Source organism: Oncorhynchus masou, chromosome 2 (assembly GCF_036934945.1).
Source record: "Oncorhynchus masou masou isolate Uvic2021 chromosome 2, UVic_Omas_1.1, whole genome shotgun sequence".
NCBI classification, from domain to species: domain Eukaryota; kingdom Metazoa; phylum Chordata; class Actinopteri; order Salmoniformes; family Salmonidae; genus Oncorhynchus; species Oncorhynchus masou.
The window spans coordinates 20967570-20990683 of NC_088213.1; the positions used below are offsets into that span (position 1 = coordinate 20967570).

Genomic DNA, 23114 nt, shown 5'->3' on the forward strand with positions numbered 1-23114 from the left:
ATTTCTGTTAGTCACATGTCTGTGGAACTTATTCAGTTTATGTATCAGTTGTTGAATCTTGTGTAAATATTTGTATGAACATAACATGTTAAGTTTGCTGAAAATAAACGCAGTTGACAGTGAGAGGACATTACTTTTTTGGCTGAGTTTAGCTACCTAGCTAATGACAAAACAAACACTGGCCTTCAGTACAGCGAGGGGCGAGTCACTGTTGACAGACAGACAGCCAGGCTGCCTTCTTTAGAGTAGACAACAGTAGTCAAGCCACTGAAAGCAACATAACTTCGCTAACGTTAGATGGCTTTGATGGTTGTGGGCAGTAAGTTAAATCACTTGTTGGTTAATGTGGTCAAAACTAGCTGGCTAATGTGCAAATGATGTTTGTTAGCAAGCTGCTAAAAGACACAAACCGACATATTTAACGTTAACTCGTTAGGTCAATATCCAACAAGCAAGTCAATTAACTAACGTTGGTTATTACTTTAGGAAAAACAATAATTGGGGTATTTGTTCTGCTTGTACTTAACAAATAATCATGACTTGATTAGTTAACGTTAGCTGCCCACAATGCTAACTGTCGAAGCTAGCTACCACGTTAGCCAGATGAAATCGGACCTTAGTTAACGTTAGCTTAATATCGAAAAGCCCTGCAAGCTACGACTGCAAATAGTTATGGAAAACAGCTTGATTAGATATCAACTGGCATTTATTAAGCAAACTGATATTGTTGTTGATAATCACGGTTGCTAGTTAGAAAGGATTAACGCTAACGACGTTACAGTAGCTAACGTTAGCAAAAAACCTGCCATATCATATGATAGTGTGCATTGCAGTGCAGCTTGACTGTCGTTGGTTAGCAAGTGGTTGTGTTTAAGGCAAATAAACGTACATTCTGGTCATTCACCACCGTCTCCTCCGTCGTCTTTGTCCCCTCAATTTCCTCCGACATTTCAGTGTAACCTCGATCCCTGGCAAAGTCGAAAAGTAAACACAATCTGAACTAAATCCTTGTCCTGGCTTCCTCTCCCCATACGAATCCGTCCGACCGTTAACTATCAGCCCGCACAAATATGTCTGCCCGATCTGACGTCATTCTTTAGCAGAGGCGCGCTCATCCATCTTCCTCTAAAAAACTGTCGCTTGATATTTGAGCAAGACAAATGTAGAGCCTTTTGTTGAGCATAAACTTTACTCGACTTAATTCATGCAACCGACATTCACTACAAAAGTTTTTGACATCAAATTTGAAGTGGTGTTTCCCAGTATATTGCATGATGGTAAATGTCGTTTTTTTGCTGTAATGATAATGGACTGCATCAGAAGGCTTTGGTCATCAAGTCCAATGTCATGAAATAAACTAAATTATACACATTCTTCCTTTGATGGACCATGATCCATAGGTTATATTGAAGGCCAGTGATTGTGGGGGAACTGCCAGAGCTTGGAGCGTGGCCACCACCTGTGCCATGACCTCTTGGCAGTTGAAGCCTGCAGCAGTAGGCCTACACTAAGAAAGAAGGGTCAGGTTACATATATTAGTGATTTGCAGACAGAACAAAAGTGTTATTTAATTGACAAGGATTTGAATGTGGCTCCTCAGTGTGTATTTTGTCTTCTCCACAGGCCACTTGATCATGTACATCTGACCCCAGGACCAACCTGCTATGACCAATGAGGACTTACAGTCATTTTATACCACTGTAGAAATACTGACTCATTTTCATATCATCTTTATCATATGTATAAGGACATGATGTTTTACATCAGTCGACATGACATGGACCTCAGTTGTCCAAAACACTCAAAATAAAAGACACACAGACACAATGCAGCTTTCATGATTGCTTTAAGATATAGATATATTTTCAGATCTGAGTTAATGTCAAAAATACACATTATGATTTACAGAGTTTTGCACTAGATCATAATGCTGAGGATGATAGATGTCACATAAGCAGTAACTGAAATATTCATTTAAATATTAAATAACTGACGGTAAACAAAGAAAATTATGTAAACACTAAAGCTACATGTTACTCTCTATTGCAACACTTTAAAGATTTGTTTTTGTAACAGTACAAAAAAAACAGAATATTACTCCTTTTGATTTCCAGTCGTGGAAATACACAGTGCGCTTTTTCAATGTCGTCTTGTAATTTTCTCAGTCTCTTGATTGATTGTTCTGGTCAGTCAGTGGTCCATGGTCGCTAACGTGTTTCTGATGTGTGTTTTAGCATGTCTTTAATACATTTTCTACATGTATAAAGACGTGTTTGAGCGTCACAGAAAACAGCAGGGTTCTGTAGGGCCAGGAGTTGTTCATGGTCAGATGGTCAGCAAAATCTCCAGGCCTTAGGTATCTGGGACGGAGCCTGTCTGGACTGTTCCACACGAGAACGCTCTGAGCCCAGCTCTCTGGGTGTGCGTGTATGTGTCAGTGTAGTTAGAGGAGTGTTTGTGTCAGTGCAGATAGAGGAGTGTGTGTGTGTGTCAGTGTCAGCAGCGCGGGGAGAAGGCTGGGTCAGCTGGGGACTCTGTGTAGGACTTGAGTTCGTAGGCCGCTCCACTGTCTACCTCCATAGACTTCCTACTGAAAAGCAGTCTGATATCCCTGTGGAGGTACACTTTACCTGACCTGGAGGTCTGGAACCTGGATTGAGGGGGGTGTGAAGAAAGAGCTAGATTAGTGCCAGTACAATGTTTTCCTGTTCAGTTTGGTCTTCTGTCCAGTCTTGACTAACAGGTCATCTATTTGACTGACAGGTGAGATGTGATTGACAGGTCAGCTGAGCCAGGCGTCTTTCTTACCTCAGGTGAATGAGGTAGCGCAGGATGCGTTCCTGGCCGAGGGAGAGGGCTTTCCTGCTGCTGCCGGGTGTGTGTGTGTTGTCTGGGCTGCTGTGTTTGTGTGAATGTGTGCTGTCCCGTCGAACGGGGACAGAAAAGGTCCTCTGACGGAGGAAGGTCTGGTGGCCGGCAGGCATGGCTCTCAGGTCATACACCACCACAAACATCTTCACCACCGTCTTATTGGGGTTAAATAAGGTCTGGGAGAGAAGGGGGGGAGAGAGAGAGAGAGGGCAAGAGAGAGAGAGAGGGAGAGAGGGCAGGAGAGAGAGAGAGAGAGGGCAAGAGAGAGAGAGAGAGGGCAGGAGAGAGAGAGAACGTGGGCGGGAGAGAGGGCAGGAGAGAGAGAGAGAGAGGGCAGGAGAGAGAGAGAGAGAGAAAGTGGGCGGGAGAGCAAGAGAGAAAGTGGGCGGGAGAGAGGAAAAGAGAAGGGGTTAACACACTACAGTAGTGTATTTCTCTCTGTCCCCACTTAAGGTCTCCCTCTCCTAACTCTGCTGGAACGGGAGCATCTTTCCTTTGTTCTCTCTGTCTGGAGTTATTATGTCAGCAACAGTGACACGGATGCACACACATTTAAACAAAAGTCTTCAATGTGTATAATCCACAGAGTGAAAATCTGTCCTCACCACTTGAATGGTCCCTGATGGAGGGACACGGTAGCCGCGTTTACCCAGAGTCTCCAGGTTGATGACTCCCTGTAACAAAAACAACACACACACTATTAATATTGATCTGCACTGTGAGCAGTAAGTGTGTGTGTGCATATACATACATACATACAAATATTATATATATACAGTGCCTTGCGAAAGTATTCGGCCCCCTTGAACTTTGCGACCTTTTGCCACAATTCAGGCTTCAAACATAAAGATATAAAACTGTATTTTTTTGTGAAGAATCAACAACAAGTGGGACACAATCATGAAGTGGAACGACATTTATTGGATATTTCAAACTTTTTTAACAAATCAAAAACTGAAAAATTGGGCGTTGTTAATGGCCTGCATACTCATCAGACATGTCACCCATCAAGCATGTTTGGGAGGCTCTGGATCAACGTGTACAAAAGCGTGTTCCAGTTCCCGCCAATATCCAGGAACTTTGCACAGCCATTGAAGAGGAGTGGGACAACATTCCACAGGTCTGATCAACTCTATGTGCCGCAAAGATGTGCCATGCTGCATGAGGTGGTCACACCAGATACGGACTGCTTTTTCAGTCATGTGAAAACCATAGTGTAGGGCCTAATTAATTTATTTCAATTTTTTTTGTTTTACCTTTATTTAACTAGGCAAGTCAGTTGAGAACAAATTCTTATTTTCAATGACGGCCTAGGAACAGTGGGTTAACTGCCTGTTCAGGGGCAGAACAACAGATTTGTACCTTATCAGCTCGGGGGTTTGAACTTGCAACCTTCCGGTTACTAGTCCAACGCTCTAACCACTAGGCTACCCTGCCGCCCCAATTGACTTATTACCTTATATGAACTGTAGTTCAGTAAAATATTTATATTTTTGTTCAGTGCATATAAAGTGTGTGGGGGATATATATAATTTGTCTGTGTAGGTGTGTCTCACCATGTATGGCGAGGGTGCGTTGTCGTCAGAGATGCTGTAGAAGGAAACGTCGACGGGGAAGGTCATGTGACTGGGGCAGAAGGTTCCGGAAGCACCCACCTCGGCCATGAAACCCTCCACCGACCCCAATGGCTCCAGGCGGTAGTTCAACACACACTCCTGTAACACACACATGCTTTAGGTACAATGCATGTACACTTATGTGACGTGAGTGAGTGAGTGAGGTACCTCAAAGTTGCCCAGTAGACTGAGGCTGGCAGGTGGAGCACTGGCACTGAACAGCGGCTGAGGTTCTTCTGACTCCTCCACTCTCTTCACACACACCCTTCACAACAGAACACACAGTAGAGGGTTAAAAACGGGTTCACACACACATTGGTCGATTGATTCATTTGTTGAATCATGAGAATTAGAGATGGCTTACAGACCCTGCAACCCTCGGATGATTTGGACATGCACGAAATATGCTAATATCAGTCCCATGACTTGAATGGGATTTGTGCCACAAATGCTAAAATATTCCTATTTGGAAACAGTGCCAGGGAAGCTAAACCCAAGCATGAATTGCTGTCATGCAGTCTAAATCTGAATTTATGATTCAACATGACTAATACTGTATATTCAAACACTATCAAACCTTAATCAGCTATGTATGTAGAAGCATCATCCCCAGTCAAACGGACCTCTAATCCCTAATCCACACAGTAACCCAGCGGCCAGATCAGAGCAGAGCAGGGCCTCTGACTGTAGAACTGTGTACAGCTGCCATTTTGAGTTGAGCCTCAGTGTCAGGCCAGTCGCAACAGTACTAGCAATACAGCCGCCAGAACAGCAGGTGGCAGTGTGAGGACAGGACAGGGCTACAGTACAGTACAGGCCTGGACTGACTGAACACTGATGTCTAGTAAGAACATAATCTCACCTACCAGTCAGTTTGCTCTCTATTGAACCTCTAAGTGGTAGCAATTGAGTTTGAGGACAAGGTTATTAAGGACCTAAATCTGACCATGGTGTGTACATGATGAGTCTAAATCAAATCAGACTTTATTGGTCACATACACATGGTTAGCAGATGTTAATGTGAGTGTAGCGAAATGCTTGTGCTTCTAGTTCCGACAGTGCAGTAATATCTAACAAGTAATCTAACAAATTCACAACGACTACCTTATACACACAAATGTAAAGGGATGGAATAAGAATATGTACATATGGATGAGCGATGGCTGTGTGGCATAGGCAAGATGCAGTAGATGGTATAGAGTACAGTGTATACATATAAGATGAGTAATGTAGGACGTGTAAACATTATTAAAATGGCGTTATTTAAAGTGACTAATGATACCTTTATTAAATCCATTTATTACATTTATTAAAGTGGCCAGAGATTTGAGTCTGTATGTTGACAGCAGCCACTCTGTGTTAGTGTTGGCTGTTTAACAGTCTGATGGCCTTGAGATAGAAGCTGTTTTTCAGTCTCTCGGTCCCAACTTTGATGCACCTGTACTGACCTCGCCTTCTGGATGATAGCGGGTGAACAGGCAGTGGCTCGGGTGGTTTATATCCTTGATGATCTTTTTGGCCTTCCTGTGACATCGGGTGGTGTAGGTGTCCTGGAGGGAAGGTAGTTTGCTCCTGGTGATGCGTTGTGCAGACCGCACTACCCTCTGCAGTTGCCATACCAGGCAGTGATACAGCCCAACAGGATGCTCTTGATTGTGAATCTGTAAAAGTTTGTGAATGTTTTAGGTGACAAGCCAAATTTCTTCAACCTCCTGAGGTTGCGCTGTTGCGCCTTCTTCACCACGCTGTCTTGTGTGGCTGGACCATTTCAGTTTGTCTGTGACGTGTACGCTGAGGAACTTGAAACTTTCCACCTTCTCCACTAGTGTTCCTCAGATGTGGATGGTGTTCTGCCGCTGCTGTTTCCTGAAGTCCACAATCATCTCCTTTGTTTTGTTGACGTTGAGTGAGAGGTTATTTTCCTGACACCACACTCTGAGGGCCCTCAGCTCCTCCCTGTAGGCCGTCTCGTCGTTGTTGGTAATAAAGCCTACCACTGTAGTGTCGTCTGCAAACTTGATGATTGAGTTAGAGGCGTGCATGGCCACGCAGTCATGGGTGAACAGGAGAGGGCTGAGAACGCACCCTCGTGGAGCCCCAGTGTTGAGGATCAGCGAGGTGGAGATGTTGTTTCCTACCCTCACGACCTGGGGGCCGCCCGTCAGAAAGTCCAGGACCCAGGTGCACAGGGCGGGGTCGAGATCCAAGGTCTCGAGCTTAAAGACGAGTTTGGAGGGTACTATGGTGGTGAATGCTGAGCTGTAGTCAATGAACAGCATTCTTACATAGGTATTCCTCTTGTCCAGATAGGTTACGGCAGTGTGCAGTGTGATGGCGATTGCGTCGTCAGTGGACCTATTGGGGAGGTAAGCAAATTGGAGTGGATCTAGGGTATCAGTTAGAGTGGATGTGATATGATTCTTGATTAGTCTCTCAAAGCACTTCATGATGACAGAAGTGAGTGCTATGGGGCGGTAGTCGTTTAGCTCAGTTACCTTAGCTTTCTTGGGAACAGAAACACTGGTGGCCCTCTTGAAGCATGTGGGGACAGCAGACTGGGATAGGGATTGATTGAATATTTCCGTAAACACACCAGCCAGCTAGTCTGCGCATGCTCGGTGGATGTGGCTAGGGATGCCGTCTGGGCCTGCAGCCTTGCGAGGGTTAACACATTTAAATGTTTTACTCACGTTGGCCTGTTTTACTCACTGTATTGTCCTCAAAGCGAGAAAATAAGTTGTTTAATTTGTCTGGGCACAAGATGTCGTTGTCCGCGACGGGGCTGGTTTTCTTTTTGTAGTCCGTGATTGACTGTAGACCCTGCCACATACGTCTTGTGTCTGAGCCGTTGAATTGCGACTCTACTGTCTCTATACTGACGCTTTGCTTGTTTGTTTGATTGCCTTGCAGAGGGAATAGCTACACTGTTTGTATTGTGATGTTTCCAGTCGCTTTGCCATGATTAAAAGCGGTGGTTCGTGCTTTTAGTTTTGTGCGAATGCTGCCATCAACCCACGGTTTCTGGTTAGGGAAGGTTTTAATAGTCACAGTGGGTACAACATCACCGATGCACATGCTAATAAACTCGCTCACCGAGTCAGCGTATACGTACGTCAATATTGTTGTTTGGGGAACCCGGAACATATCCCAGTCTAAATGTGTGTATGATGTGTGAGTTAGAGATCAGTACCTCTTCCCTGCGGTCCAGGGCAGTCCTTTACAGCTGGTCAGAGAAGAGTCCAGGTCAAAGTAACCAGTCTGAGTTCTCCTCTGAGGAACCTGAGAGAGACAACACACACATTTAATAATACAACACACACAACTGTACACAAAACTTTATTGGCAACATATACATAAAAAAAAACAATTTAAACACTATAGCATGACAGCACACACAAGTATTTAATAATAATAACAACAACAACAAGCACCACATGAAACACACACACAACTTTAAAATGATTCCATTGTTATGAACAAACTAGTCAGCATCAACAGGAGTTTAGTCAGAGTATTCATACTATTGAGGAGAAGATGAGTCATATGGCTCCACACCCTGACTGACAGTGTGTGTGTGTGTCTTACAGGGCTGGAGAGCAGGGGCAGACCGGTACAGGGGTGGAAGGCCTTGGTGAGGGTGGAGTCCAGAGAGTGACGGTTGTGTTTCCTCCGACTGTTACATGGTCTCAGGGGCGAGGGAGAACGCTACGGGGAAGAAGAAAAACACACACTGGCTTTAATACAGCAATTCTCAACAACCATTTTAGACAAACGCCAAATACACTATATCAAAGATCCTTTCTCAAAATCTCTTTGTACTGTTAATAAACATTTTCCAAAAGTGGCAATATCCTCTTTCACATAGGCAGGTTTTTAAATTGAAGTTTCTTTGTGTTGGACAAAATAAGCCACACGAATGACATTCAACATGTACTGCCGTGTGAGGTGATTTTCTAATCAGGTGTGCTTGTCTATAGGGACACTCACCAGGACAGTGTTGGGCTCTGTGCCAGGGGGTGTGGTAGCAGGACCGGGGGGGCTGGGGGACTTGGAACCTGGGGGGGGCTGGTTCTCATCCTGGAGACTAGAGGGCTGGGTTCGAGGGCTGCCCTGAGTCCGTGAGGTCGGAGTTCGAGAGACTGTCTGGGTCTGGTTGTGAGACTGAGTCAGAGGTTTCATGTGGTTCTGGATGAGAGCAGTGGTCTGGGTGTGGGTGAGCTTGGTGGTCAAGGTCTGTGCAGTGGTCTGGGTCAGGGTGGTGGTCTGGGTCACTGTTAGGGTCTGGATGGTCCTCAGGATGTTATCTTTAGGAGAGGAGGGTCTGGGCTCCTCTTGGGGGCGGTTGGGGTGTAAACTCTTTGAGGTCTTGGCCCTGGGACTCTTGGGGCTAAGTAGTGGAGAGGCCTGAGACTGGGGCTGGGGTAGAGGCCGTGGGATGACTAGAGGAGAAGACTGTGGCTGGGGTAGAGGCCGTGGGATGATTAGAAAAGAAGACTGGGGCAGGATTTGGAGTCGGGGGCTGACCTGAGGGTCTTCAAGTGTTGAACAGCCATTCTGGGCTCTGATTGGACCGTCTGTCTCTGGAGGAGCACCAGCTCTGTCTGTGCTAGCAGGTGTGTGTGAGGGAGTGTGTGTGTCATGGCTGGGTGTGTAGCCATTGCAGTGGCCACTGCTATGACTGTTGCCGCCTCTGTGTGTGGTGTGTGTGTCAGTGCACAGCGTGTGTGTGCTGTGTGTATGTGGTTTGTGTAGCGGGCTGCTGCTGCGGCTGTGTGTTGGGGACAGAGAGGGGACAGACAGTCTGTCCTGAATCAGTCTGGTAATATCCTGAACAGCATGAGACAAGAGACTACTGTCTCTCTCTCGCTGTCGGTCTCTCAATGCCTCTCTGTCTCTCTGTGTCTCCAGGTCTCTCAGTGTCTCCCTGACTCTGTCTCTGAGTCTCTCTCCATCTCTGTCCTCTGGGAGTCTCAGTCTGCGGCAGGCAACAGGTTTCGGGGACAGCGTCTCCCTGATAATAGCTGCTGCGTCGCCAATGGGCGTGTCGAAAGGGGAGGGCAGGGTGTCCTCAGTGGGCGGAGCTCCCTCTGGCTCTTTGGTCTTGCTGAGCGTGGTGTTGCCAAGGTAACTGCCCCGGACAGGGTTCTTAGTGGGGGTGTCGGGGGTGAAGAGGGCAGGGGGGAGATGGGGGGCGGTCGGGTCGCAAAAGTTGAGGCGCTGAGCGATGCGAGCGATGACTTCCTGTCTCTCCTGGAGCAGCGAGCCAATCAGAGGATTGGTCTCAGAGGAGGGTCTGGGGGAGGGGCACCGCGGGGGCTCTGCCAAAGAATAAGTCTTAAAGGCCCGGAGGGCTTCGGAGCCACGCCCCTTGGAGCTCTCGGCCCCGTTGACAGCCTTCCCATAATCCTCTGTGGTGTGTGTGATGTCATCGGAGGGGTCTGAGGTGAGGGAATAGAGCCACCTGACAGTCTTTCCCCCGGGGGGGAGGGGCAGAGTGGAGGACAGCTTCCTGTGGGGGCGGGGGGAGGGCCGTGGGGAGATGGGGAGGTGGTAGGGGGATGATGTCTGCCCCTTATTGACCTGGGGGAGGTCTGATCCATTCTGGCTAGAATGACCATGGCTCTCTGTGGGGTCCGGGCCTCTCTTACTGGGCAGGGGAGACTGGGAGGACTGGGGAAGGGGAGGCCAGAGAAAGGCAGAGCCGCTCTGTTGTGGCTCTCTTTAGAGTTGTGGCTCCTCTCGTACAGAGGCGGGTTAGGGTTCAGGCCTGGGTTAAGGCTAGGTGTCTTGCTGTAGAGGTTAGGGCTGAGGTTGGGCTTAAGGCTGGGGGTCCTGCTGTAGAGTGGGGCCAGGGTCAGGCCGGTGTGTATGCTACAGGCCAGGGTGGGGTAGGTGGGCTGACGGGGGAGTGACTGGACCCTGAGCCTCAGGGCAACACTCTGAGACACGTTAGGGACAGGGAACAGGTGCTCCGCTGGGGGCTGGGAGAACTGACAGACACACTCCTCATCTGCTGCACTGATCCTGTGGGACAGAAACACGCAGGCTTATAACTTGTGATCACATCAAATTATTTAGTTCACTTTGGAAAGTATTTTATGATCAACATTCAGTAACAATATAGAAAAATAATGGGGAAGTCGTTAAGAGGTTCTTCGTGTATTCTTGTGTGTGTTACCTGTAGAGGAAGGTGTGTGTGTATTACCTATACAGGATGTTTCGGGGTACAATGCCATGAGAAGCACTGAGCCAGGCACTGAGCTGGGAGAAGAAGACGTAGGAACGAACAGCCAACAGCAGAGTCTTCTCCTCTATAAACCTATCACCGCTCCTAGAGAGAGACAGGGGGAGGAGAGAGAATCAGGCCTTTGCTTTAGCTAGCAATGGCTAAGGAAATTAGCATTAGCAACGATGCCAATGCCAATTGTTTTCATGGTCAGTCTTAAAAATATACAATATAGAAAGACTGGGAGGTCCTGGTGCACAACACCAGTCTCAACGTCAACAGTGAAGAGGCGACTCCGAGATGCTGGCCTTCTAGGCAGAGTTGCAAAGAAAAAGATATATCTCAGACTGGCCAATAAAAAGAAAAGATTAAAAGATGGGCAAAAACACAGACACTGGGCAGAGGAACTCTGCCTAGAAGGCAGCATCCCGGACTCGCCTCTTCACTGTTGATGTTGAGACTGGTGTTTTGCGGGTACTATTTAATGAAGCTGCCAGTTGAGGACTTGTGAGGTGTCTGTTTCTCAAACTAGACACTAATGTACTTGTCCTCTTGCTCAGTTGTGCACCGGGTCCTCTAACTCCTCATTCTATTCTGGTTAGAGCCAGTTTGTGCTGTTCTGTGAAGGGAGTAGTACACAGCGTTGTACCAGATCTTCAGTTTCTTGGGAATTTCTCGCATCGAATAGCCTTGATTTCTCAGAACAAGAATAGACTGACGACTTTCAGAAGAAAGTTCTTATTTCTGGCCATTTTGAGCCTGTAATCGAAACCACAAATGCTGATGCTCGAGATACTCATCTTAAGAAGTACGGTTTTATTGCTTCTTTAATCAGAACAGTTTTCAGCTGTGCTAATATAATTGCAAAATGATTTTCTAATGATCAATTAGCCTTTTAAAATGATAAACTTGGATTAGCTAACACAATGTGCCATTGGAACACAGGAGTGATGGTTGCTGATAATGGGCCTCTGTACACTTATGTAGATATTCCATTTTAAAAAATCTGTAATTTCCAATAGTCATTTACAACATTAATAATGTTACACTGTATTTCTGATCAACTTGATGTTATTTTAAAAATGGACAAAAAAATTTGCTTTTCTTTCAAAAACAAGGACATTTCTACGTGTCCCCAAACTTTTGAACGGTAGTGTATATACAAGTTTTCTGTTTGATACGGCAGCAAAGTGGAATATTCCAGTTTTTGCATGTGCCACTAGCTCAACCTAGTCCTGACAAAAAGTATGTGTCGTGTGTACATACTGTTGTGGTACACGCTGCAGGGTGTGTACATACTGTCTTGGTACAGGCTGTAGTATGTGTGTGTGTGTGTGTGTGTGTGTGTGTGTACATACTGTCGTGGTACAGGCTGCAGGGTGTGTGTGTACATACTGTCGTGGTACAGGCTGCAGTATGTGTGTGTACATACTGTCGTGGTACAGGCTGCAGTATGTGTGTGTGTGTGTGTGTGTACATATTGTCATGGTACAGGCTGCAGGGTGTGTGTGTACATACTGTCGTGGTACAGGCTGCAGTATGTGTGTGTGTGTGTGTGTGTGTGTGTGTGTGTGTGTGTGTGTGTGTGTGTGTGTGTGTGTGTGTGTGTGTGTGTGTGTGTACATATTGTCATGGTACAGGCTGCAGGGTGTGTGTGTACATACTGTCGTGGTACAAGCTGCAGTGTGTGTGTACTAGAGGTCGACCGATTATGATTTTTCAATGCCGATACCGATTATTGGAGGACCTAAAAAGCCAATACCGATTAATCAGACGATTTTTTAATTTTTTTTAATGTATTTATTTATTTGTAATAATGACAATTACAACAATACTGAATGAACACTTTGATTTTAACTTAATATAATACATCAATCAAATCAATTTAGCCTCAAATAAATAATGAAACATGTTCAATTTGGTTTAAATAATGCAAAAACAAAGTGTTGGAGAAGAAAGTAAAAGTGCAATATGTGCCATGTAAAAAAGCTACCGTTTAAGTTCCTTGCTCAGAACATGAGAACATATGAAAGCTGGTGGTTCATTTTAACATGAGTCTTCAATATTCCCACGTAAAAACTTTTAGGTTGAGGTTATCATTGGAATTATAGGACTATTTCTCTCTGTACCATTTGTATTTCATATACCTTTGACTATTGGATGTTCTTATAGGCACTTTAGTATTGCAGTGTAACAGTATAGCTTCCGTCCCTCTCCCTGCCCCTACCTAGGCTCGAACAGCCACCCTCGAAGCATTGTTACCCATCGCTCCACAAAAGCCACAGCCCTTGCAGAGCAAGAGGAACAACTACTCCAAGTCTCAGAGCGAGTGACGTTTGAAATGCTATTAGCGCGCACCCCGCTAACTAGCTAGCCATTTCCCATCGGTTACACCAGCCTAATCTCGGGAGTTGATAAGCTTGAAGTCATAAACAGCACAATGCTTGAAACATTGCGACGAGCTGCTGGCAAATGCACGAAAGTGCTGTTTGAATGAATGCTTACGAGCCTGCTGCTGCTCAGTCAGACTGCTCTATCAAATATCAAATATAATTATAACATAATAACACACAGAAATATGAGCCTTTGGTCATTAATGTGGTCAAATCCGGGAACTATTATTTCGAAAATAAAACGTTTATTCTTTCAGTGAAATACGGAACCGTTCCGTATTTTATCTAACGGATGGCATCCCTAAGTCTAAATATTGCTGTTACATTGTACAACCTTCAATGTTGTGTCATAATTATGGCAAATTCTGGCAAATTAATTACGGCCTTTGTTAGGAGTAAATGGTCTTCACACAGTTCGCAATGAGCCTGGCGGCCCAAACTGTTGCATATACCCTGACTGCTTGCACGGAACACAAGAGAAGTGACTATTTCCCTAGTTATAAGAAATTCATGTTAGCAGGCAATATTAACTAAATATGCAGGTTTAAAAATATATAATTGTGTATTGATTTTAAAGAAAAGCATTGATGTTTATGGTTAGGTACATTGGTGCAATGACAGTGTCCTGCGCTTGTTAAATCATCACTTGTTTATTGAAGTTGGCTGTGATTCAAAGAGAAATTAACAGGCACCGCATCGATTATATGCAGCGCAGGACAAGCTAGATAAATTAGTAATATCAACCATGTGTAGTTAACTAGTGATTATGTTAAGATTGATTGTTTTTTATAAGATAAGTTTAATGCTAGCTAGCTACCTTGGCTTCTTGCTGCCCTCGCATAACAGGTAGTCAGCCTGCCACGCAGGCTCCTCGTGGAGTGCAATGTAAGGTAGGTGGTTAGAGCGTTGGACTAGTAACCGGAAGGTTGCAAAAACGAATCCCCAAACTGACAATGTAAAAATCTGTCATTCTGCCCCTGAACAAGGCAGTTAACCTCTTACACCTATGGTGGCGCTATTTCATTTTTGGAAGAAAAACGTTCCCGTTTTAAACAAGATATTTTGTCACAAAAAGATGCTCGACTATGCATATAATTGCTACTGTTCGAAAGAAAACACTCTGACGTGTCCAGAAATACAAATATCTTCTCTGTGCGTGCCCTTTAACGTGAGCTTCAGGCAAAACCAAGATGACTTGGCATCCAGGAAATGACAAGGATTTTTGAGGCTCTGTCTTTCATGATCTCCTTATATGGCTGTGAACGCAAGAGGAATGAGTCTGCCCTTTCTGTCGTTTCCCCAAGGTGTCTGCAGCATTGTGACGTATTTGTAGGCAGATCATTGGAAGATTGACCATAAGAGACCACATTTACCACGTGTCCGCCCGGTGTCCTGCGCCGAAATTGGTGCGCAAAAGTCACCTGCCAGTATTTTTCCATGGGAGAAAAGAGAGAGAAGCAAGCTTCCACGAACTGCATGTCAATGAAGAGATATGTGAAAAAACACCTTGAGGATTGATTCCAAACAACGTTTGCCATGTTTCGGTCGATATTATGTAGTTAATCCGGAAAAAGTTTCACGTTGTAGGTGACTGCATTTTCGGGGTAGCCAGGCGCAATGTAGAAAACGGAACGATTTCTCCTACACGCAGACACTTTCAGGAAACACTGCGCATCTGGTATGTGGCTGGGAGTCTCCTCATTGAAAACATCAGAAGCTCTTCAAAGGTAAATGATTTTATTTATTTGGTTATCTGGCTTTTGTGAAAATGTTGCGTGCTACATGCTACACAAAATGCTATGCTAGCTTTGCATACTCTTACACAAATTAGTCAATTTCTATGGTTCAAAAGCATATTTTGAAAATCTGAGATGACAGTGTTGTTAAGAAAAGGCTAAGCTTGAGAGCAAACGCATTATTTTAATTTTATTTGCGATTTTCAGAAATCGTTAACGTTGCGTTATGCTAATGAGCCTGAGGCTTAGTCACAATCCCGGATCCGGGATGGGGAGTTTCAAGAGGTTAACCCACCGTTCCTAGTCGTAGAAAATAAGAATGTGTTCTTAACTGACTTTCCTAGTTAAATTAAATCGGCCATTCCAATTAATCGGTCGACCTCTAATACATACTGTCGTGGTACAGGCTGCAGGGGGTGTGTGTGGTGTGTACATACTGTCGTGGTACAGGCTGCAGGGGGTGTGTGTACATACTGTCGTGGTACAGGCTGCAGGGGGTGTGTGTACATACTGTCGTGGTACAGGCTGCAGGGGGTGTGTGTGGTGTGTACATACTGTCGTGGTACAGGCTGCGGGGGGTGTGTGTGGTGTGTACATACTGTCGTGGTACAGGCTGCAGGGGGTGTGTGTGGTGTGTACATACTGTCGTGGTACAGGCTGCAGGGGGTGTGTGTGGTGTGTACATACTGTCGTGGTACAGGCTGCAGGGGGTGTGTGTGTGTGTGCGCGTGTACATACTGTCGTGGTACAGGCTGCAGGGGGTGTGTGTGTGCGCGTGTACATACTGTCGTGGTACAGGCTGCAGGGGGTGTGTGTGTGTGTGTGGTGTGTACATACTGTCGTGGTACAGGCTGCAGGGGGTGTGTGTCTGTATACATACTGTCGTGGTACAGGCTGCAGGGGTGTGTGTGGTGTGTACATACTGTCGTGGTACAGGCTGCAGGGGGTGTGTGTGTGTGCGCATGTACATACTGTTGTGGTACAGACTGCAGGGGGTGTGTGTGTGTGCGCGTGTACATACTGTCGTGGTACAGGCTGCAGGGGGTGTGTGTGGTGTGTACATACTGTCGTGGTACAGGCTGCAGGGGGTGTGTGTGGTGTGTACATACTGTCGTGGTACAGGCTGCAGGGGGTGTGTGTGGTGTGTACATACTGTCGTGGTACAGGCTGCAGGGGGTGTGTGTGTGTGTGCGCGTGTACATACTGTTGTGGTACAGGCTGCAGGGGGTGTGTGTACATACTGTCGTGGTACAGGCTGCAGGGGGTGTGTGTGGTGTGTACATACTGTCGTGGTACAGGCTGCAGGGTGTGTGTGTGTGTGTGTGCGCGTGTACATACTGTTGTGGTACAGGCTGCAGGGGGTGTGTGTGTGTGTGCGCGTGTACATACTGTCGTGGTACAGGCTGCAGGGGGTGTGTGTGTGTACATACTGTCGTGGTACAGGCTGCAGGGGGTGTGTGGTGTGTACATACTGTCGTGGTACAGGCTGCAGGGGGTGTGTGTGTGTGTGTGCGCGCGCGCGTGTACATACTGTTGTGGTACAGGCTGCAGGGGGTGTGTGTGTGTGTGTGTGCGCGCGTGTACATACTGTTGTGGTACAGGCTGCAGGGGGTGTGTGTGGTGTGTACATACTGTTGTGGTACAGGCTGCAGGGGGTGTGTGTGGTGTGTACATACTGTTGTGGTACAGGCTGCAGGGGGTGTGTGTGTGTGTGTGCGCGTGTACATACTGTTGTGGTACAGGCTGCAGGGTGTGTGTGTGTGTGCGTGTACATACTGTTGTGGTACAGGCTGCAGGGGGTGTGTGTGTGTGTATACATACTGTCGTGGTACAGGCTACAGGGTGTGTGTGTATGCGTGTACATACTGTCGTGGTACAGGCTACAGGGTGTGTGTGTGCGTGTACATACTGTCGTGGTACAGGCTGCAGGGTGTGTGTGTGCGCGCGTGTACATACTGTTGTGGTACAGGCTGCAGGGTGTGTGTGTGTGTGTGTGCGTGTACATACTGTCGTGGTACAGGATGCAGGGTGTGTGTGTGTGTGTGTGTGTGTGTGTGTGTGTGTGTGTGTATACTGTCGTGGTACAGGCTGCAGGGTGTGTGTGTGTGTGCGTGTACATACTGTTGTGGTACAGGCTGCAGGGTGTGTGTGTGTGTGCGTGTACATACTGTTGTGGTACAGGCTGCAGGGTGTGTGTGTGTGTGTGTGTGCGTGTACATACTGTCGTGGTACAGGCTGCAGGGTGTGTGTGTGTGCGTGTACATACTGTCGTGGTACAGGCTGCAGGGTGTGTGTGTGTGTGTGTGTGTGTGCGTGTACATACTGTCGTGGTACAGGCTGCAGAGTCCATCGCTCCAGTAGCAGAGCATCTTGTTTGATCGCTGGGTCACTGATGGGGTCACTAGGGGGACTCTCGTCTCCATAGCAACAGTCTGGCAGCAGCATCACCTCCACCATGATGGGAATACTGTTCCTCCACAACACACACACCTCCGAGCGCACACGCCGCGCCTGCACACACTTGAACACACACAGACAGGGGAGGGTAAGTGTGTGTGTTACCTGGGGAAGTGTGTGTTATCTGTGTGTGTATGTTTATGGACATTACCTGTGGCAGTTTGTCGCTGCACTCGTGCCTGTGTAGGGGCGGCAGGGCGGACTTTGCAGGGGGGCAGTGCAGCCCCTCTGTGCGACCCTTCACAGAACATTCTGGGGTCCGTCCCTCAGTGATCAACAGGGTCAGGAACACCAGGAAGTCCTCAGCATCGTACTCAAAGAACTCCTCCGCCACCACATCTGGAAGCAGGGGAAAAGAAAAACACTGGTCAGATACATTCTGACGGAGATACATTTCAATTTACACAATTCATGCAAGAACACGCATTCAGAGATCATCTGTTCTCTTGTAGAGTAGGAGACAACATGCTACAACACCCTGGCCCAGACTAACCACTAAACACAGACAGGAAGGGAGGAAGGACAACACTATTCCTGTTCTGGGGATCATTTTAGAATCTCCACGTCAGCTGAGCACAGAATAACACTCAGGCAGGAAAAGAACCGTGTGTTCTGCTGTAGTGTCTGTCCGGTCAGGGTTGGGTTAGGGTGGAGCAACAGTCAGAGAGGTTATGTTCAAACAGAGCCCTGTCCTCCCTACAACCCAGCTCTAACAAAGAGCCTCTCAGCTGGCTCTGGGGATTGCTGTATGTCTAGTTTGTCTGTGTGTGTGTGTGTGTGTGTGTCAGGCAGTCACACACATTCTTCCAGGGAACTCCTCCCACGTGCTCAGAGCTGCTCTCTGCACATGGAGAGAGAACAGTCAACACAGACACAGAGTGGGAGCGAGACAGAAACAGCACAGAGAACATGGTAGGCTGTAGGCTGAGACTTGGGGAGTTGGAGAGGGGGTCGGGGAGAGAAACCCAGCTTTGACTGGCTAATGGCTATAGGACAGGTGAGAGTGAGAAGGGAGAGGAGCAGCCTATAGAACTTCCTATACAGTGATCTGCTCTGCTAACCCTCTGCTCCCTCCAAGTGGAGTAGGCTAAATGTAAAGCTCTGGCAGGAGGGAAAGAGAGAGGGAAACAAAGGAGGGAGAATAAGGAGGGAAAGAGAGAGAGATCCTCCGTTCCAGTGGGATAGGCCAGAGAAATATGGGACATGGCTGCTCTGGTGTCAGCTTTCTGTTTTTAGTGTGTGAATGTGTACAGTGAGTGTGTATTATGTAAGAGGAGAGGTTTATAAAGAGCGGACTGACTGCAGAGCAGCACGCAGGTCTTATAAATAGAACTACTGCTGCTGTCCTGGAGAGGAGCCCACTGATCAGCTGGCCTAGTACACACACACACACACACACACACACACACACACACACACACACACACACACACACACACACACAGAGAGATTTAATTCATGAAACATTAAACACACAGTGAGTGGATATATTAGTTGTGGTAGGCAGTAGTGTGAGATTAGACAGCTTCTCCGTGGTAATTCTGATTACCGTTACAGCAGGGCAGGCCCCTCTGGGATAAATATAACTACACTACAACTACTCAACACTAACCATACCCCCCACTAACACCAACCAGCATTAACCATACCCCCCACCAACCAGCATTAACCATACCCCCCACTAACACCAATCAGCATTAACCATACCCCCACTAACACAAACCAGCATTAACCATACCCCCCACTAACACCAACCAGCATTAACCATACCCCCCACTAACACCAACCAGCATTAATAACCATACCCCAAAATCCTCAAAATAGTTAGAATGAATCTAAAATAACTCTAGAAATGTGTCATTCATTGTAATGATTTTACATCTAACTAAAATGTTTGGTGCAGTATTCTCAATGAAAACGAGTCTCATTGAAAAATCAACAAATATTTATTGAAGAATCCTTACTGTTGACCAATCCCTGACGAAGGGGAGTAGACTTCGGCACTGAACTTCAGCTTGCCTCTAGAAAAAAATGTTTGTCCGAACAAATTTCAAAACGAACAAAAACATCACAAAATGTTGTCATATTATATGCACTATATACAGTGCCTTGCGAAAGTATTTGGCCCCCTTGAACTTTGCTACCTTTTGCCACATTTCAGGCTTCAGGCTTCAAAAAATTATTCAGCCCCCTTAAGTTAATACTTTGTAGCGCCACCTTTTGCTGCGATTACAGCTGTAAGTCGCTTGGGGTATGTCTCTATCAGTTTTGCACATCGAGAGACTGAATTTTTTTCCCATTCCTCCTTGCAAAACAGCTCGAGCTCAGTGAGGTTGGATGGAGAGCATTTGTGAACAGCAGTTTTCAGTTCTTTCCACAGATTCTCGATTGGATTCAGGTCTGGACTTTGACTTGGCCATTCTAACACCTGGATATGTTTATTTTTGAACCATTCCATTGTAGATTTTGCTTTATGTTTTGGATCAGTCTTGTTGGAAGACAAATCTCCGTCCCAGTCTCAGGTCTTTTGCAGACTCCATCAGGTTTTTTCCAGAATGGTCCTGTATTTGGCTCCATCCATCTTCCCATCAATTTTAACCATCTTCCCTGTCCCTGCTGAAGAAAAGCAGGCCCAAACCATGATGCTGCCACCACCATGTTTGACAGTGGGGATGTTGTGTTCAGAGTGATGTGCTGTGTTGCTTTTACGCCAAACATAATGTTTTGCATTGTTGCCAAAAAGTTCAATTTTGGTTTCATCTGACCAGAGCACCTTCTTCCACATGTTTGGTGTGTCTCCCAGGTGGCTTGTGGCAAACTTTAAACGACACTTTTTATGGATATCTTTAAGAAATGGCTTTCTTCTTGCCACTCTTCCATAAAGGCCAGATTTGTGCAACATACGACTGATTGTTGTCCTATGGACAGAGTCTCCCACCTCAGCTATAGATCTCTGCAGTTCATCCAGAGTGATCATGGGCCTCTTGGCTGCATCTCTGATCAGTCTTCTCCTTGTATGAGCTGAAAGTTTAGAGGGACGGCCAGGTCTTGGTAGATTTGCAGTGGTCTGATACTCCTTCCATTTTAATATTATCGCTTGCACAGTGCTCCTTGGGATGTTTAAAGCTTGGGAAATCTTTTTGTATCCAAATCCGGCTTTAAACTTCTTCAGAACAGTATCTCGGACCTGCCTGGTGTGTTCCTTGTTCTTCATGATGCTCTCTGCGCTTTTAACGGACCTCTGAGACTATCACAGTGCAGGTGCATTTATACAGACTTGATTACACACAGGTGGATTGTATTTATCATCATTAGTCATTTAAGTCAACATTGGATCATTCAGAGATCCTCACTGAACTTCTGGAGAGAGTTTGCTGCACTGAAAGTAAAGGGGCTGAATAATTTTGCACGCCCAATTTTTCAGTTTTTGATTTGTTAAAAAAGTTTGAAATATCCAATAAATGTTGTTCCAATTCATGATTGTGTCCCACTTGTTGTTGATTCTTCACAAAAAAATACAGTTTTATATCTTTATGTTTGAAGCCTGAAATGTGGCAAAAGGTCGTAAAGTTCAAGGGGGCCGAATACTTTCTCAAGGCACTGTATATTATATTATATGCACTATATGAACTTTCCTGAACAGTTTGTCTGGGAAGCATGCGAACACCGCAACACAAATACCACGACCTACAGGTTTCCCCTGGGATTGTTTAGTTAGCGGGGGATGGGGGCGTCGTAGTGGGCGTTGACAATTGTGCAGCCTCCTACCAGCATCTTTAAAGGTCCTCCTCTTGGCAGAAGAGACCGACTTCTTCTGTTTTAAATGTAATTTCCTGCAATTCTACAAATTTTGCCATGGCTTATGCCATCTGAGTGACTCAAATTAGGGAGCCCCATGCCATGACATAAATAAATTTTATTTTGGTGATAGTTCTCAAAGATAAAAATATATAACTTCATATTTTCTACAAACTTTATATCTTTAATCTTTTAAGTTCACTGAAAACTTTAAGCATAAAAAATGCATAAAAATGCATAAAATAATAAGTAATCATATTTTTTGGGAGTGGTCGGCAACGATTAGCAGTGGCGGCACGCAATGAAAACACACACACCACCAGCTAACACACCTTAACACACACCAGCGAACACATACAGCCCTGAGGTTCCTCTCCTCCGCTGGTCATAGTGCACATCTATTTTGCATGGGGACAAAAGGTTGCCCTGGCAACACACAGATCATGTTAATGTCCTGTCACGGGGATTCATTGTGTGCAGGAATGAGTTGGGTCTGTGTGTGAGCGTGTGTGTGTGTGTGTTTCCAGTGGCACGTGAGTCACATGTGTGTGACTCATCTATGACATGACTGCCTGTCACTGTGTCTGTGTGTGTGTTCTTACAGACTCTGTTCTCCATGAGGCCTAATCTGTGCCTCAGTGACTGAAACAGACAGCAGTCCAGCCCACTCTACAGGAGCTCTGATTTAAGTTACAAAAACACTAACCAGCCTACACTGTAGCAGCAAGCAAACAGAAAAGTGTTACAAAGATGCAGTTGCCTGTTCCATGTGAAGTTGGCCTGCCCTGAAATCACATGTAGGAACAATAAAGAGAATAGAGTTTAAAGTTTAGCCATGTTCAATTTACAGTTTCCTGAGAGCTCTCTCTTTGTTCCCTTTATCTACCACCCCCCCTTTCTTTACACAAAGGGGCAGATTCACAGCACACATAGCAACACACAGATGCCTTCTGATTGGCTTAGAGGGTTGGGTACAGTTCTCTCTTTCTGCTGCTGTGAACTCAGCTCCTCCGGCTGCTATTGTCTGGACCTCTCATACACACCAGGCCCAACAGACACGCACATCTCAAACCCTCATTACTAGATGCTGCAACAGAAGGGCTTTCACACACACACCAGATTAAGCTTTTACTTGAGCCCAACTGCTAATTTAAACCACTACCACTAGTGACGAGTCTAACGAGAGCATTCAGCCTAGCTAAAGCTTTTAATCATGGTCCTGTGTGGTCTGGGGTCAGCTCTGAAGGCCTAGATGTTTACCATTACAGGTGACCCTGACCAGACTAGTCCTGATCATGCCCTCACTAGCCTGGGTGTAAAGGCCTCCAGAGCCAGTGCTCTCTCTCTCTGAAGAAGCCCACTCTTTGTCCCACTAATCCTGATTGCGTAACTGGCACAGCACAGGGTAGTACAGGGTAGGACAGCAGGGTAGTACAGGGTAGGACACCCGGGTAGTACAGGGTAGGACAGCAGGGTAGTACTCGCCGCTGTGTACCCACTATGGCCACAACAGCGGACTCTGAGCACAACTACACTTTACTCTATAGTCTGTAGACTGATAGTCTGTGCTCTGCCCTTTAACCTCGGTTTTGAGGAGTTTACAGCCCCCGCAAACAGCCACATGTTAGAGAATTCAGATTGTGTGCGTGTGTGTTTTGCACTCAGCTGGTCTCTCCTGCTGGCTGAGCCGGGTCTATCTGGCCTTGGTTGAATGTGCGCATGCATATGCAAACCCACAAACACACCCCTCTGACCTACAGTGCTCAGGAGATTACATTTCTGACACAGAGGACAAATTGAGCAACGTCAACAATGTTCCAAAGGCCATGGGAAGTGTGGCAGTCAGACTTTTTAAAGTGCTGAACTGAACTGGAGCTGGCCAGCCATGGCCTAATATATCTCTGTAGGACTGACTGACCTAGCCAGGTCATGGGTGGTTCTTCTCTGCAATAGATAGAGGTCAGGCGACTGACGACTCTGACATGTCGATCTATCTATCTGGCTATGAAAAGCCAAC

At 46.2% G+C, this 23114-nt stretch overlaps 1 protein-coding gene across 1 annotated transcript; it reads right to left on the reverse strand.

The window, feature by feature from the left end:
* Positions 1-1829: 1829 nt before the first annotated feature.
* LOC135556786 (atos homolog protein A-like) lies at positions 1830-17642 on the reverse strand. The gene is given in 12 exon segments (XM_064990226.1): positions 1830-2650; positions 2809-3047; positions 3477-3545; positions 4428-4586; positions 4656-4752; positions 7678-7766; positions 8073-8192; positions 8475-10141; positions 10144-10511; positions 10693-10818; positions 17166-17362; positions 17451-17642. Coding segments are annotated over 11 exon segments (3222 nt in total). The 5' UTR covers positions 17300-17362; positions 17451-17642; the 3' UTR covers positions 1830-2496.
* Positions 17643-23114: the final 5472 nt, after the last annotated feature.